The sequence below is a fragment of the Salvelinus alpinus genome, chromosome 5 (assembly GCF_045679555.1).
Source record: "Salvelinus alpinus chromosome 5, SLU_Salpinus.1, whole genome shotgun sequence".
Classification (NCBI taxonomy): Eukaryota; Metazoa; Chordata; class Actinopteri; order Salmoniformes; family Salmonidae; genus Salvelinus; species Salvelinus alpinus.
The window spans coordinates 32,976,093-32,994,556 of record NC_092090.1 but is presented as its reverse complement, the minus strand read 5'-3'; the positions used below and the strand labels follow the sequence as shown (position 1 = coordinate 32,994,556).

At 47.9% G+C, this 18,464-nt stretch overlaps 1 protein-coding gene and 1 pseudogene across 1 annotated transcript; one reads left to right on the top strand and one right to left on the bottom strand.

Moving 5' to 3' along the window:
- Nucleotides 1–13,982: 13,982 nt before the first annotated feature.
- Nucleotides 13,983–18,464, bottom strand: part of LOC139575949 (malonate--CoA ligase ACSF3, mitochondrial-like) — a 35,430-nt pseudogene continuing 30,948 nt past the window's right edge.
- LOC139575943 (uncharacterized) lies at nt 16,659–17,931 on the top strand. The gene is made up of 2 exons (XM_071401429.1): nt 16,659–16,748; nt 16,976–17,931. Exon 2 carries the CDS (start codon nt 17,021–17,023, stop codon nt 17,768–17,770), a length of 750 nt encoding a protein of 249 aa, XP_071257530.1. The 5' UTR covers nt 16,659–16,748; nt 16,976–17,020; the 3' UTR covers nt 17,771–17,931.

Here is an 18,464-nt window from a genome sequence, read left to right as displayed (position 1 = left end):
AATGGGTGGGCATATACAGCGAACGTTTAGCAACCCAAAGGTTGCATGTTACAATCTCATCACGGACAACTTGAGCATTAGCTACTTTGCAACTACTTAGCATGTTAGCTAACCCTTCCCCTAACCCCTAACCTTCCCCTAACCCTTCCCCTTAATCCTCACATTAACCATTTTAGCTAACCCTTCCCCTAACATTAACCCTAACCCCTAGCTGAGCTAATGTTAGCTACCTAGCTAGCATTAAGAACAACAAATTGGAATTCGTAACATATCATACATTTTGCAAATCGTAACATATTGTACAAATTGCAATTCATAACATACAATACGCATTGTAATTAGTAACATATTATACGAAATGGATGTTGGACATCCACAAATTAATACATACCATACGAAACGTAACATCATATTAAATGGGGTATCTAGGATTTATGTACAAAATAATACGAAATGTTTTGAGACCAAGTTGGTTTGCCAAAGTAGCCCCATTACCACCAGAAGAAATGCAGATAGGCACAGTATCTGTATCGGCTGGGAATGACAATGAAAGATGAACGGTGCACATTGCTATATTAGCATAACACTGCTTCTTTGGGTTGTTTATTTTATATGGACCTGTTACTACATTTGAAAGTTATTAAAACACTTTGTTTAGAATATCTACAATACCAGTCAAAAGTTTGGACACACTTACTCATTCAGGAGCTTTTCTTTATTTTCACAATTTTAGTAAAAATAGCGATGATCAGGGAGTAGAGATGAAAGTAGGGATGATCAGGGATGTTCTCTTGAAAATGTGCGATTTGGACCATTTTCTGTCCTGCTAAGCTTTCAAAATGTAACGAGTACTTTTGGGTGTCAGGGAAAATGTATGGAGTAAAAAGTATACAATTTTCTTTAGGAATGTAGCGAAGTAAAAATAAAAGTAGTCAAAAATATAAATAGTAAAGTAAAATACAGATACCCCAAAACACTACCTAAGTGGTACTTGAAAGTATTTTTACTTAAGTACTTTACACAACTGTTTATGTGTGCAGTTTGTCGAGATTTATGTGCAGGGGTGAAAGTAGAATTCATTTTAGGGACCTCCTATATGTATTTTTTATGGGCCTAATCATAGAATTACATATAGAATCCCTATGAATTCAATAGGATCTCCGTGGGCCTAGTCCTAAAGATTTGTCATTTAACTTTTAGAATGTATTACCTTTTATTGTGGCATAAACACATCCAGTCATAATGTTTTCATCTGATTCTCTAACATTCATACTTCAAAGGGCTCATTTACTAGGTCACCCATGAACATTCACCCACTCGCAACATATTTCCAGCCTCCAAACTGTGGTGAATGGAAAGAGACATACACAAAACAAGTGCAATGACATTTGGCTATTGTCATTAGGCCGTAATGTATGCGTCCACTGCTGTCTCGGTGTCGCCACGCATCTCTGCCTTGGAAAAATGTCAGTGTTCTCGTGGAACCACATCTTATTTTGGAGGTGTAGGCTATACCACCTGTTCAAGTCCATTCCCACATTTTTCATGCTTCTGACATGCGGTAATGATAAAAAGTGGTGTAAGAGGCTACAGTTTTCGTGACATTTTGTTTTAATTATTGTGATAGGCTCATGTTTTACCGATACAGCGTACCCCCACTATTTATATTACCGGGACGCCGTACCGGACCTCACCGCCTTACTTTCACCCCTGTTTACATGTGCTCTATCACTAATTCATTTTACAATGTGTACACACATACTATTATATTCGGATTTCAGTTTGTGAGTGTGTAATATGGGGGTTAGATACATGTTTATTTCAACATTATATAAACAATGGCAACACTGCCATGTTGATCTGAGTCTTGCTGTTGGAAAACCACATTGGTTTCGGGCTGTCGCAGATGCACCGCTCCAACTTCATTCCTCGACTTTGACTTTCGTCTACAGTCGGTCGCGTTAGCCTTACCACTGAAACGCGCACAATATCTACAGGGCAGCTCGTGGCATCATCATCTCGCTGAGTCTACCTATATATTAAGTAAATCTCAATGTGACCCGCCAGATTCAGAAGCTTGAAAACCCCATTGAAATACCCCATTTGATTTTTGCCCCCCCCAAAACTGTCAACTTAACATAATTCATGATGGTTTTTATTTTAGTTAGTTTTGGAGTCAACGTTCATAGTTTCAGTATAGTTTTTCAAATGGGTTTGTTCATTCATTTTATTTTACTAAATTGTCATGATTCGTTTTTGTTTCAGTTTTCGTTTTCGTTTACTATAATAACCTTAACACGCAGACAGAAACACACAGAGACAGAAACGCGCACACACACACGGATGGGTCCTGACTCTGAGTGCCCTTGCCCTGGGCCTGAAAACACTGCCTGCTACCTCCTGCAGCCCTTCTGCTCCCAGAGATAGTGGTCTCTTTGGTAGGGAGGCTGTCTAAATGCTTTATGTGTGCTATAACAGAGTAATCATTGTCAAATAGAAAAAGATTTGTCAACATGGTGATACCCAAGGCAATTTCCCAGTATATATGGATATTGGCCCATCCTGGGCCTATTTGTGGTTTCCTTTCTGGGAAAAGATAGTACTCCTGTTGATTTCTCCCCCCTCTCTTAGATTGCCTCGGCTCTGTTTTATCCTCCTCCATGCGGTTTGAAAACAATAAAAGAAAAGTGATGTGTCTTGTTCAGCCACTAAATAGCTGTCTCGTCCCCCCCGAGGTGGCTGCACATCACTGCCTGCCCATTTATCAGGTCCACGCAGGGCCCTCAAACTTCCAGGAATAAAGATGATAAATACCTCACCCACTTCTGCCTGTACAGAGGTAAAGGGCAAGGAGAGATGGAGGGAGAGAAGGAGAGTGGGAGGGAAAGAGAAATGGAGATAGAGAGAGACCCTGAAAGTGGAACTAAAATGTCCTTAAAGCACACCTGCCTCCCCAGCGCTCAGCCTCCCTCTTCCTCCCCCTCCCCCTTTTGATTAAATAGCATTTTCTCCCTCCTTATCTGTCGCGGCTCCTGCATGAGCGAGCTATCTGCAGCCTGACTGACAGACGCCTGGCTGCTTGCTCTGATAGGATTCCACTTTGGTTAGATAAATAGGAATTTAACTGAACTGAAACAATTTAAACAGTCTAAATGCAGAGATTAAAACTGGTCAAACAGTGACTGAGCACATGGCAGCATCATTTTCAGGGCAGTTGCAGCATTGCACGAGAGGAACACAAACATACATACACTCTGACAGAACCAAAACCAGAATAGCCTGGGAGACCTTAGATGTTTTTGAGGCCCTAGTGGCCCCTGATCCGGGCCCACTCCAGTTCATCCCCATGCCTGTCCATGTCCACCACCCCCATGCCTGTCCATGTCCACCATCCCCATGCCTGTCCATGTCCACCACCCCCATGCCCAAACACACAAAGGGAGAGGGGCAGGCAGGATGGACCACAAGACAAGTTTCCGCTTGGACGCCCCACCACAGCCAGCTCTGCCCAGAGGCCTTCCCAGACAGCCCACTCGAGTGAACGACCTACCCTGACTCTAACGCTGTGTGGCAGGGGGACCGAAAGACAGATGTTCTCTGCCACTGGCATGGTACTGGAGAGGAGATTTCAGCATGTGTGAGTGTGTGTGTACATGTCTGTGTTGCTTGGCTTGGTGCTTGAATGGCAGTGTGGTGAAGGGGGATGGTGGTGGTATAAGAAGGAGAAATAAATCAAGTCAAAGCAATTTGTGCCCAGGACGGCTGCAGTGTCATTAGAAATCCTGTCACGCAGCCTTACTGACAGATCACGCTGCTTACGCAGGTCGACAGTGGGCCAAAGAGGAATTTTAATTTCCCCTCCAACACTGCCATTCCTCTGCATTAAAGATGTCCTGGGCTAGATGGATGGGGTTGTGGAGACAGTGTTATGTAGAGATATGCATCTGTATATCAAAGATTGATCTATTATATATAACGCGTACGTACAAAAACCAACACACAAACTCTTCCAGACAGATACAGGAATGCACATACACACGAACAGTACCAAAACACAAAGAGATGAGATTGACCAAAACCTTTGTTCCATCAGTGCTCTGGTACTGTCTGTCTGTCTGTCTGCGTGCGTGCATGTGTGTGCTCGTCCTACATTGTGGAGGAGATTGTGGTAATGACCCTGGCCATTGCAGCACAATGCTGCATATTTCTCCTCCCAGCTGCCACTTTAATGAGCAGATAAAACGGGCGCCGCTGAATAATTAATACCCAGACCCATTAACGAGGCATTAGAATGCATTTTACCTCTTATTGATTTTCCTCTTCTTATTGAAAAATAAAAAACCGTTGACGTGGTTCGTGGTACACTTTGGGTCTGGTGCTGGGCTGGAGAGGGTTGAAATATGGCTGGTCCTGTTTAAATGTCAGCTTTGTAATTACACATAGAGCACCAGTGTGGCGATCTCAATGCCCCCTCTGATTTATGATCAGAACTAAATGACAACCCACCCGGCTCGGCACAGACACTCAGCTCAGTCTTAGTGGAGAGAACAGACATGACAGTAGACATTAAGAGGCACAGCCCATGACTCATAATCATGGACAGTCACACAGCCAATCTGCACTAAGGCCTTTGACATTGTGATGCCCCCATAATATCCTTGCAATTTTCTCCAGGAGATAATACTACTCATCCACATGCACCAATCCTCCATGTATCCCGTATCCCAGGCCTGCCTGAGCACCTTACTGAAGAGACTGTCCTGCCCCTGGCCTTACCGGCTGTATGTCTGAGGTACAGAACAAGACTGTGCATCATGCTCTGAGAGCAGGACTCATCAGTCAGATACACCGCACAGATAGCTGCACAGAAAATCAATCCATATCTGGATGGATGAGGACGAGAGGCCAGATCAATGTACAGATATTGATACACGCACCCATGCAAGGAGCTGCTACCTACATCCCCTGTACTCATTCTCCCTCCCTCAAATACAGATTGTGAATCTAGATTAACTGCTGAGTAAGGGAGGAACGGGTGTGAGAGAAGTAGAGAGAGATAGAGACTCGTGGGAGATAGATGTTACCAACCCAGAGTTTAGTGTCAGTGCAAACGGGTCAATAATGAATAGCTCCCTCCTATTTCTCCAGTCAGTGTGTGCGGCGTTACTCCAGCACCTGCTGACTCCCAGATTTACCAGCAGATTTGTCCTGTATCTATTCATCAGCCAACAATGATCCTCACAGTGTGCCTCTCTGCTACACAGCAGCACACTCAGAGTGTAAAGGTTTTCTTCCTGGGGTGAAGGAGAGGACCAAAATGCAGCGTAGCCAGTGCTCAACATGTTTAATTATAAGAACAAGTGAACACTACAAACAACTTACAAAATAACAAACGTGCAAAACCGATACAGACCTATCTGGTGCAGAACACAAACACAGAGACAGGTAACAACCACCCACAACGAACACAGTGAAACAACCTACCTAAATATGACTCTTAATTAGAGGAATGCAAAACACCTGCCTCTAATTAAGAGCCATACCAGGCAACCCTAAACCAACATAGAAACACACAACATAGAATGCCCACCCAAAACTCACGCCCTGACCATCACACACATACAAAACAACAGAAAACAGGTCAGGAACGTGACAGAACCCCCCCCCTCAAGGTGCGAACGCCGGGCGCACCAGCACAAAGTCCAGAGGAGGGTCTGGGTGGGCATCTGACCACGGTGGTGGCTCAGGCTCCGGACGCTGTCCCCACACCACCATAGTCACTCCCCGCTTCTGTATCCCCCTCCCAATGACCACCCTCCAACTAAAACCACCTAAATGAAGGGGCAGCACCGGAATAAGGGGCAGCACCGGGATAAGGGGCAGCACCGGGATAAGGGGCGGCAGGTCCTGGCTGAGGAACTCTGGCAGGTCCTGGCTGAGGGACTCTGGCAGGTCCTGGCTGAGGGACTCTGGCAGGTCCTGGCTGAGGGACTCTGGCAGGTCCTGGCTGAGGGACTCTGGCAGGTCCGGGCTGAGGGACTCTGGCAGGTCCGGGCTGAGGGACTCTGGCAGGTCCGGGCTGAGGGACTCTGGCAGGTCCGGGCTGAGGGACTCTGGCAGGTCCGGGCTGAGGGACTCTGGCAGGTCCGGGCTGACGGAAGGCTCTGGCTGATCCGGTCTGGCGGAAGGCTCTGGCTGATCCGGTCTGGCGGAAGGCTCTGGCTGATCCGGTCTGGCGGAAGGCTCTGGCTGATCCGGTCTGGCGGAAGGCTCTGGCTGATCCGGTCTGGCGGAAGGCTCTGGCTGATCCGGTCTGGCGGAAGGCTCTGGCTGATCCGGTCTGGCGGAAGGCTCTGGCTGATCCGGTCTGGCGGAAGGCTCTAGCGGCTCCTGTCTGGCGGACGGCTCTAGCGGCTCCTGTCTGGCGGACGGCTCTGTAGGCTCATGGCAGACGGGCGGCTTTGCAGGCTCATGGCAGACGGACAGTTCAGACGGCGTAGGGCAGACGGGCAGTTCAGACGCCGCTGGGCAGACGGGCAGTTCAGGCGCCGCTGGGCAGACGGGCAGTTCAGGCGCCGCTGGGCAGACGGGCAGTTCAGGCGCCGCTGGGCAGACGGGCAGTTCAGGCGCCGCTGGGCAGACGGGCAGTTCAGGCGCCGCTGGGCAGACGGCAGACTCTGGCCGGCTGAGACGCACTGTAGGCCTGGTGCGTGGTACCGGAACTGGAGGTACCGGGCTAAGGACACGCACCTTCAGGCTAGTGCGGGGAACAACAACAGGGCACACTGGACTCTCGTGGCGCACTCTAGGCCTGGTGCGTGGTACCGGAACTGGAGGTACCGGGCTGAGGGCACGCACCTCAGGGCGAGTGCGGGGAGAAGGAACAGTGCGTACAGGGCTCTGGAGACGCACAGGAGGCTTGGTGCGTGGTGCCGGAACTGGAGGCACTGGGCTGGAGACACGCACCATAGGGAGAGTGCGTGGAGGAGGAACAGGGCTCTGGAGATGCACTGGAAGCCTGGTGCGTGGTGTAGGCACTGGTGGTACTGAGCTGGGGTGGGAAGGTGGCGCCGGATATACCGGACCGTGAAGGAGGACACGTGCTCTTGAGCACCGAGCCTCCCCAACCTTACCAGGTTGAATGGTCCCCGTAGCCCTGCCAGTGCGGCGAGGTGGAATAGCCCGCACTGGGCTATGCAGGCGAACCGGGGACACCACCTGTAAGGCTGGTGCCATGTACGCCGGCCCGAGGAGACGTACTGGAGACCAGATACGTTGGGCCGGCTTCATGGCACTCGGCTCGATGCCCAACCTAGCCCTCCCAGTGCGGCAAGGTGGAATAGCCCGCACTGGGCTAAGCACGCGTACTGGGGACACCGTGCGCTTTACCGCATAACACGGTGTCTGACCAGTACGACGCTCTCTCACTCCACGGCAAGCCCGGGGAGTTGGCTCAGGTATCCAACCCGGCTTCGCCACACTCCCCTTTAGCCCCCCCCCCCCAAGACATTTTTGGGTGAGCCTCTCGGGCTTCCAGCCTCTCTTACGTGCTGCCTCCTCAATCCACCGCTCCTGGGCTGTGGCTGCCTCCTTCACCTCCCGAGAGCGGCGATTCTCTCCAACCCTTCCCCAGGGTCCTTTTCCGTCCATGATCTCCCAAGACCATTCCTCCTGTGTCCAGTAGTCCTGTGTACTGGGCCGCTGCTGCTCCCCGTTGCTACGCTGCTTGGTCCTGGTTTGTTGGGTGGTTCTGTAAAGGTTTTCTTCCTGGGGTGAAGGAGAGGACCAAAATGCAGCGTAGCCAGTGCTCAACATGTTTAATTATAAGAACAAGTGAACACTACAAACAACTTACAAAATAACAAACGTGCAAAACCGATACAGACCTATCTGGTGCAGAACACAAACACAGAGACAGGTAACAACCACCCACAACGAACACAGTGAAACAACCTACCTAAATATGACTCTTAATTAGAGGAACGCAAAACACCTGCCTCTAATTAAGAGCCATACCAGGCAACCCTAAACCAACATAGAAACACACAACATAGAATGCCCACCCAAAACTCACGCCCTGACCATCACACACATACAAAACAACAGAAAACAGGTCAGGAACGTGACACAGAGACACAGCCACACAGCAGTCTAGCTTAACCACTAGAGAGAGAAACAAAATGACCGTTTCTTTCCACACTACAGCCATCTGCCCAGCAGGTTGGTCTGATAGAGACGCCTGTTTGTTTGTGAGGAGTTTTGATTAGACTGAAGAGGATACTGAGAGGAGAGGAGCGTCTCTGACCAGGCTAGCTCACCTTGGGGCTGGGGTTGGGGCTGGGGATGACGGGACGGCCAGGTGTTTTATAGTATTTGTGGCTGTGATCATCCATCAGAGCGATCGATCACGCTCCCAGCAGCTTTTATTAATGATCTTGTCAGCCGCCCAGCTCCTGGGTGCCTGCGCTTGTCCAGAATGATAGATCATTAGCTAGTCTGCCTGCTATTTATTCTCCCATGACCTTGTCTCTCCCCATTGTTGAGAAGACCGAGTTATGAGTGCTGGAACATGATAATTCAATATTGATCCGTTTTGCTCCTCAAAAAGTTTGCAGCCCAGATCCTCTGTCCATTACAGATAAAAACTGCAAACACACACAGACACATTCGGGCACAGAGGCACTTGCATACGCACACACCCACACACAGACACACACACAGACACACACACACCCACTTGAATTCTCACGTATGCAGAAAGGAGAAATATGGAAATGGGAACAATTAACCTCTAGGAATGGACGATGAAGAACACATCAAAAACAAGATAATACAATTACAGTATGTATTTTTCTTTACAGTATGTATTTTTCTTTACAGTATGTCTTTCTTTATAGTATGTATTTTTCTTTACAGTATGTCTTTCTTTACAGTATGTATATTTCTCTATCATTTTCAATCCCTTATAGAATTGATAGACAATTTCAAGACATTGTTAAATCCGTTAGGACACTTTATTATTGTAATAAAGTGTACTTCACATCCCATCCCCATGAGAGCTGAGGCAGTTGTAACATCGTGTCAGTGGTGACGAAGAGTCGATCGCTCTCTGTCCCTTTAAAAGAGATCCCAAGTCAGCAAGAGTTTAATGAAAACCAAGCCTTGGGCAGAGCCACAGAGGTAGAACAGAATAAACATTAGCATGCAAACAGCAGCACTGTACTGCCTGAGTGAGCTGGCTTCCACAGCACATAGCCCAAGCAGACACTGGGGGGTGAGTGGGGAGGTGAGGGGTGTGTGCCCCCCACCGTGTCCCGTGGCTGGAAAGAGGCTGAGGGACAACATGAGGCCTGTCATCCTTCCATCCCTCACTCCGCTACGTTTTATTAGCTCTGTCACATTAATCAATTAGCCACCAGCTTGGCACTCGGGCACTGCAATGTTCTTTTGAACACAGCCTTTTGTTATTGTCAAAAGTGTGTACGTGTGCACGTTTGACTGTATATGTTTGCAGGCTGTTTTTTCCTCCTTTCCCTCCCTCTCTCCCAGTACATACCATCTATACACTATGTTTTTAATACATTTAATTCCCTGACTTATTCTTTGTTGTTTTCTGTATCTCACAATTACTTCAAACAGTCAGACCTGTTTACTCTGCAGTAGGAGTGTTCAAAGAAGATCCAGCATGAACCTCTCTCTCTCTCTGAATCATTTATGATGGATCCCTTTTATGTGCCGAGTGACTTAGAAGACTCAAAAGAGAGAAGTTTGAAAAAAGAAACATGGAGGGGAAAATGAAGAAACACCTTGAGCTCAACAACTGAGTGGAAATACAAAAGCTCTCAATTAGCCAGGTATCAATACAAAGCAGCAGGGCATTCTCTTTGAAAGCCCACACTCTTTCAAATATTAAACCCCCCTCGCTCATTTCAATTCAGTGTTAGATTGCGATGGCATTTGGCTTGCTCTAGTCTCCTCCCTCTCTTTCTTCTCCCCGTGTGTTAGGGGAGAGGCTGTCTGTCTTTCTGCATGCAGCTATAGCAGTATTCATCGCAGGCAGGCAGGCGTGCAGGAGACGAGATGAGCCCAGTGAAACGCGGCAGAGGCGGGCGGCGCTTGCCCTTCTCTCTGCCTTCTCTCCCTGGTGGCCCCTCCGGGCCCTGGAGCCCAATAAGCAGCCATCTGCAGACAACCTCCACCACCACGCTCCACCGGCCACACAGCCAGTGGGGTGAGGGTGTGTGTATCTGTGTGTGTGTTTGGAAGAGGAGGGGGGAAAAGAGGAGGAAGTAGTCCAAGGGCACAAGCACTCCATCACGCCAGAGTCCTGGGAGTGACCTCCCACCACCTGAGTGTTGGGCCCACCCTGAGTGACTGCCATGCTGGCCAGGCCCAGCCATGGTGTGGGCGCTGCGAGCACAGACCCTGTGCACTGGTGCCCCAGCAATCCTCCCAGCACATCCATCCTGCCCTGCCAGCCCACAGATCAATAGACCTGCTCTTTTAATCAGGTCTCTGGTGACTGTGGGTAGAGGAGGAAGGCTAATTCCTTCCACTCTCTCTCCCCACCTCTTTACCACTCTCTTGTTTTCCTATTTTTTCCTCCCTTCCTGTCCATTTACTCCATACTTGTTATATTCCTATTTCTCTCCTTCTCGTCCTCCCTCTCTCCACGCTGTGCTGTACCTCTCTCTCCATGCTGTACTGTAGGTGCCTGTGTTGTCTTCCTCTCTCTACTGTGCCTCTCTCTCCATGCTGTACTGTAGGTGCCTGTGTTGTCTTCCTCTCTCTACTGTACCTCTCTCTTCATGCTGTACTGTAGTGTGTGTCTGTGTTAGCAGGTTGCCAGGTTTCAGGGAGCCAGTATCCCAGGTTTGCCCAGCAGCACCACTGGCTCCCAATCTGATGCTGCCATGCTCCAGCCCTGCCTGCCTGCTGCTTGGCACACACACTGTAATTGTGCTGATTTATTGATATGGAGCTGCTCCATACCGTAACATCATTTATACAAGATCACTCCCAAAGATGCAAACACAAAGAGAAGGAACGTTGGGGCTCTGATACATCGGCTAACTACACAGATCTCCCCCTGCCTCCGACACCTCACACTGAATTTTACTCTGCTATTTTCAAGGGTGTGTACAGACTATCAAATTGTATATTAAATTATATACAAACTCTATATTCAAATTGAACAGGATGTTGCCTCTGGCTGCCCTTAACAAGCCAACACATCAATGGTAGCAGTACTATTGAGTCTGTCTTCCTCAGAACCCATGGAGTCTTTGTGTACTTGTATTTCTATAGACAAAAATATAACATGCAACAATTTCAAAAATGTTAAGTTACAGTTCATAGAAGGAAATGAGTCAATTGAAATAAATGAATTAGGCCCTAATCTATGGATTTCACATGACTGGGAATACAGATATGCATCTGTTGGTCACAGATACCTTAAAAAAAATGTACTGGCGTGGATCAGAAAACCAGTCAGTATCTGGTGTGACCACCATTTGCCTCATGCAGCGCAACACATCTCCTTTGCATAGAGTTGATCAGGCCTGTGGAATGTTGTCCCACTCCTCTTCAATGGCTGTGCAAAGTTGCTGGATATTGGCGCGAACTGGAACACGCTGTCATACACGTCGATCCAGAGCATCCCAAACATGCTCAATGGGTGATGTCTGGTGAGTATGCAGGCCATGGAAGAACTGGGACATGGGTCCGTGCATTATCATGCTGAAACATGAAGTGATGGCAGCGGATGAATGGCACGACAATGGGCCTCAGGATCTCGTCACGGTATCTCTATGCATTCAAATTAGCATAGATTTTAAAAAATTGTGTTCATTGTCTGTAGCTTATGCCTGCCCATACCATAACCCCACCGCCACCTTGGGGCACTCTGTTCACAACATTGACATCAGCAAATCGCTTGCCCACACGATGCCATACATGCTGTGTGCCCAGTACATTTGAAACCCGGATTCTTACCTGAAGAACACTTCTCCAGCATGCCTGTGGCCCTCGTAGGTGAGCATTTTCCCACTGAAGTTGTTTACGAAATTGCAATCAGGTCAAGACCCTGGTGAGGACGAAGAGCACGCAGATGAGCTTCCCTGAGACGGTTTCTGACAGTTGTGGTGGCATATTTCTGCTTTACCAAATGAGAGTTACAAACTACACACCAGTCAGAGTTATACTTAAACTACATCTTTAATCAAATAATATGCTTTAGCATTTGACTTTCAACAATTCACTATTTCTAATGAACCATTGAGAAGTACCAACAGAAAAGTACAAAGATCTTTTATAGCCAAGATACACCCTTCTCAACTTACATGACAAATCACAGATCTTAGGAACTGTTCACAAAGAAATACTTTTTCTTGAGAAAGGAGTATCCCTTAACCAGATAACATTCGCTATTAATTATTGTTGAGTGTGGTCCCTCGGACGAGGTTCTAATCTCATTCCTGGCACTTCATAGTACAAAAACACCAACTCATCCAATGGCATATATCAGTTATCAACTCTAGATACTCCCATCTCAAGTAAACCCGCCCTTGACCCCACTCCTGGACAAGCTCACTGAGGGGAGTGAGCCTCTAGGTCATACACTATCCCAGGATAAGTGTAAGATCAGAGAGGACATACAATGTTTCCAGACACTGCCATGCACCTCCCCCCAATGGGAAAAGGAGGGAGTGACTGGCGCACAGACATTGTGGAGACAAGTAATTGGTTCCCCATTAATCACGCTATCCCTTCAAATGGTTTAAGAATAGGTAAAGACACATTCACATATGAAGACAATGTTCCATTCTGTTCTCTTCCCTTTCTGATATTCTGCATAGCACCAGGGACATGTGGAAGACAAACCTGACCTCTCCCTTCTCTGGGCCCCAAGTGACTGAGCACTAGCTGAGGGAAAAGTGCAACTGCCAACACTATAGTCCAAAAGGATACATTCTAATGACAAGTATCGCACATAAGCATATTATGCAAATAAAACATCTTAATTATCTATGTTACCCAACTAATTCTGATTCATCCGCCACACAGTGTGCAGAAATTATTTGGTTGTGCAAACCCAGTTTCATCAGCTGTCCAGGTGGCTGGTCTCAGACGATCCCGCAGGTGAAGAAGTCGCATGTGGAGTTCCTGGGCTGGCGTGGTCACATGTGGTCTGCGGTTGTGCAGCCAGTTGGACATACTGCCAAATTCTCTAAAACGACGTTGGGAGGGAGTTTATGGTAGAAAAATGAACATTAAGAAAAATGAACACTCTGGCAACAGCTCTGGTGGACATTCGTGCAGTGAGCATGCCAAATTAACGAGTCCTCAAAACTTTCACATTTTAGTGGCCTTTTATTGTCCCCAGCACAAGATGCACCTGTGTAATGATCATGCTGTTTAATCAGCTTCTTGATATGCCAGACCTGTCACATGGATGGATTATCTTGGCAAAAGAGAAATGCTCACTAACAGGGATGTAACCAAATTTATGCACAAAATCTGAGAGACATTTTTGTGCGTATGGAACATTTCTGAGATATTTTATTTCAGCTCATGAAACATGGGACCGACACTTTACATGATGCGTTTATATTTTATTCAGTGTAGTATTTGAAATGTCACCATTCTGCTAAGAGGGAATGCTCATGTTATCTGTTCTTGACCCATGATGATGGTGTCAAACAACGAATGATGTAGTCACTGTCTCTCACAGTAGCCCGTGGGAGGAGAGATGAAAAGAGAGGAGGATGATGGAGAAGAAAGGAAGAGGAGGATTTCCAGCTGTGGGACACTTCAATATCTAGACTCCTTCCTCTCTGCCTCTAGGCTCTCATCACACCTGTGTACCCACAGCTGCGCGCACACACACACACACACACACACACACACGATATGTCACCCCTTACACAGTAGCTGAATATTAAGCAAGGCTGCAATCAATAAACCAAACACCAAAAACGGCATGTCCATACATCATCCATTTTATTACATTAAAATAAACTTCATTGCCAATTCAAGGGCATCCATCTGGATGGTAATTATGAACAATTTAAGAATGCACTGTATTCCCCTCTTCTTCTTCTTCTGTGTATAATGTCAAGGATCTCTTGCTGCTCTTATCATTTTCACGGTTTCTTAATGTACTTGTGTGTTGGCATAATTATTCATGTCATGATCCCCAGTCATGCTAATGATCGCAGCACTCAGTCTTTAAAGAAGGCACCGCAGCCTTATCGTATTAAATCAGTTCGCTGTCATAGCAGCCAAACTAAATATATCTCCACAGCAGTTGAATCACGTGTAAGACAGCACTGTTGAGCTCAGTGCCTCCAGGCCCAGCAGTGAACAGTCCTACGGTAACTCAGAGCTGAGTGGGGTCAGCGGTGTAGTTAGTGGGATCCTCAATGAGGTCTCTTCATTCTTCCCCAGATCACCGTCTGGTGAGTCAGTCACTTGGAGCACATCTCGATGGTTCACTGTAGTATGAGGAGGGTCTCTGCTCCTGTTGGAGGGAGGTGTCATGGAGGAGGTGGGCCGTGAAGGAGGTGCAGGCTTCTCTAATAGTTAGGTGGGGAAGAAGTGCTTGACTAGGTCCTTCTTGTTGACCTTCCCCATCTGGTTCCTGGGCATCTCCTCCACCAGGACCAGGCCTGTAGGGATGGTGTATGGAGCCATGTGCTCTCTGAAACACAACACATGACAATTAACACACAGGACTGAAACACATATAAAGGCACGGGCATATTAACTCTTCTACTGCTTAACACACAGGCACGCACACACAGGCACAAAGCCACGAGACACTACTTGAGCGTACACACAATAACAATTACAGTGGAACAAAGGCTGAGCCCCTGGTGTTGCAGTCAGTTTGAGAGATAAGACAACGTCCTTCATACGCACTAGAGCGTCTCTCTCCCTCAGTAATATCCCCCAGACTGCTTCAAGACATTTCCTATTTGGTTAATACAAAACAATACAATCAGCATGAAGTAAAAACAAATAGTCAAGGCAAAAACACAAGGCTGAGCTAATTAAATGTCTGCCATTTTGAATGCATGGTTGTTATGTCGAGTCGTGAAGCCTGCAGCGGTTTTTATTATCTAATGGCTGTGTTGTGGCGATAGACAGAGAATAGTAAATCAACAAATCATATTGTAGCATAGCGTACTTCTGTCCCTCGCAGCAGATGGGTCTGTCTCTCTCTCTCTGCATTGCTCTCTATACATGTGGCTGGCTGCATGACTGTGTCAGACAACTGTGTGTGTGTGTGTGTGTGTGTGTGTGTGTGTGTGTGTGTGTGTGTGTGTGTGTGTGTGTGTGTGTGTGTGTGTGTGTGTGTGTCTAATGGGGCTTGTTCACACACCCATCTCTCAGAGGCTCTGCCTGTTGTGTGTGTATGTATGTATGTGTGTGTATGTTAGTGTTTGTGTGTGTCTGCACTAGCTAGCGAGGAACACAGCGCTTGACACAGATACAGGGTGACAGCTGAAGCCGGGGCACTGAGGAGTGAGCATCCATGCACTTGTTTGCCCCCCCTCCTTCTCTGCCTCCCTTTCTGTTCATTCTCTTCATCTCCTTCACCCTGGCTGGCCCTGCCTTGGCCCTGTGCTTGCCCGTCCGCAGGCAGCACCTGTGGGTGGGGGGGTGACAGGGTCATTGGCAGACAGGCAGCGGTGCTAATCCACCATGCAGGACCAGCAGGGCACAGCAGTAGGGCCTGCACACCCCCACACCATATGGAGCCCACAGCACACACAGACACACGCACACACACACGGGGTGGGCAGAGAGTGATAGAGAGAAAGACAAAGACAGATGGAGGGAGAGAGACTGAGAGGGAGACAGAATGAAAGAATACAGACAGCGAGTAAGAGAGGGGGGAGGGGGGCACAAGGAGGGAGAGAGAGAAGGGGAGAGACATGGCCTGAGCCATTCCACAGAAAGGGACATGTGTCTTCTGCCAGTGTTGGGGGGCAAAATAAAACCACAGTGACATTTAGAGAAAAAAAGAAGCCAAGACCGAAACAGCAACGGCTTGCCTGCCTGACAGACCTCCACCATCATCCCTCATTTCCTCATCCTCCCTCTCTCTCTATTCTCTCCTCAGCTCCCTTCATCAGTCCACATCTGCCCTTGGCCTCTTCAGTTAAATGAGAGTGGTCTCTCTCTCTCTCTCTCTCTCCAGTAGTTAGGTTGCTATTGATTTTGAGGCTTCAGCAGCAGTTACTATAAACAAGTCTGGATGACTCCTCGGGGGACTGAGCAGTGAAGTCTTCCTCTAATTCAATAAATCCGGTGGACAAAATTCTATTTTCAAAAACACAATTTAAGGTTTTCGCATGTTCCCAAAGAGTAAAGCCACAGAACCATGAACACCAAATGGTTGATGGAATGGAGCAGCATGATAGCAGACATACCAACAAATCTAATATACACTAGATCTACGATTTATAAGCACCTTTATGGAGTGCTTTTGAAATAAATACCTCTACATTTATTGGGAGTTTTAATGTTTTTATATATATATATTTTTTTTTTTTTTACTAATGCTGCTTCATGGCGCTATAAAACTAGTGTGACAATAATGTCCTTTGTTTTGCCTGTTACCTGCCCCAGGTCTTCAGCTCTGACAGGGTCATGCTCCGCCCCCTCTTCAGCTGCACCACCGCTGTCACCTTCTGTCCCCAGGTGGCATCCCGAGCACCAATCACAGCCACATCTGAGAGGTCAGGGGTCACCACACATGGACAACACCCTGAAAGCTACTGTAATAATAACTACCGCACCACGTGCTCTCACCACTGGTGTCCCCCAGGGCTCTGTTCTAGGCCCTCTCCTATTCTCGCTATACACCAAGTCACTTGGCTCTGTCATATCCTCACATGGTCTCTCCTATCATTGCTATGCAGACGACACACAATTAATCTTCTCCTTTCCCCCCTCTGATAACCAGGTGGTGAATCGCATCTCTGCATGTCTGGCAGACATATCAGTGTGGATGACGGATCACCACCTCAAGCTGAACCTCGGCAAGACGGAGCTGCTCTTCCTCCCGGGGAAGGACTGCCCGTTCCATGATCTCGCCATCACGGTTGACAACTCCATTGTGTCCTCCTCCCAGAGTGCTAAGAACCTTGGCGTGATCCTGGACAACACCCTGTCGTTCTCAACTAACATCAAGGCGGTGACCCGTTCCTGTAGGTTCATGCTCTACAACATTCGCAGAGTACGACCCTGCCTCACGCAGGAAGCGGCGCAGGTCCTAATCCAGGCACTTGTCATCTCCCGTCTGGATTACTGCAACTCGCTGTTGGCTGGGCTCCCTGCCTGTGCCATTAAACCCCTACAACTCATCCAGAACGCCGCAGCCCGTCTGGTGTTCAACTTTCCCAAGTTCTCTCACGTCACCCCGCTCCTCCGCTCTCTCCACTGGCTTCCAGTTGAAGCTCGCATCCGCTACAAGACCATGGTGCTTGCCTACGGAGCTGTGAGGGGAACGGCACCTCCGTACCTTCAGGCTCTGATCAGGCCCTACACCCAAACAAGGGCACTGCGTTCATCCACCTCTGGCCTGCTCGCCTCCCTACCTCTGAGGAAGTACAGTTCCCGCTCAGCCCAGTCAAAACTGTTCGCTGCTCTGGCACCCCAATGGTGGAACAAACTCCCTCACGACGCCAGGTCAGCGGAGTCAATCACCACCTTCCGGAGACACCTGAAACCCCACCTCTTTAAGGAATACCTAGGATAGGATAAAGTAATCCTTCTAACCCCCCCCCCCTTAAAAGAGTTAGATGCACTATTGTAAAGTGGTTGTTCCACTGGATATCATAAGGTGAATGCACCAATTTGTAAGTCGCTCTGGATAAGAGCGTCTGCTAAATGACTTAAATGTAAATGTAAATGTAATATGTCAACGAGTAAAATGATTCATGTTGTTTAAACCCAACCAATCTAAAAATGGTGCTAATCTTAACACAAAAGTCTGTCTTTAGGCCAAGCACCGGTGTAAGTCCCTGCAGTGGAAAAGCCCCATGAAGGAGCCAATGGTGGGGGTGTTTACCTGTGGTATCAGGGTGGGCTAGCAGGTGTCACTCCACCTCCAGAGCACTGATCTTATAGCCTCCACTCTTTATGATGTCCACAGAGGTGCGGCCCATGATCCAGTACACTCCATCCTTATAGACCGCTGTGTCCCCTGCAGGACACCATACAAACAAGGGATACTGGGCTTAGATAGGAGAAACACAGAAAAACAAGCCCACGCTAAAGAAAAATTGCTTAACAGTCCTCATTTATCAAAGGCATGCACATCTACCATGTACTGAAAAACGCACACACTCCATCATTCAACCCCTACTCCCACCGGGTTGTCATATGGCCTGGCATATTGGGTGTAATATAGGCTTGTGTGTGGAGGAGGGAGAGAGGGTGGGTGGCATAAC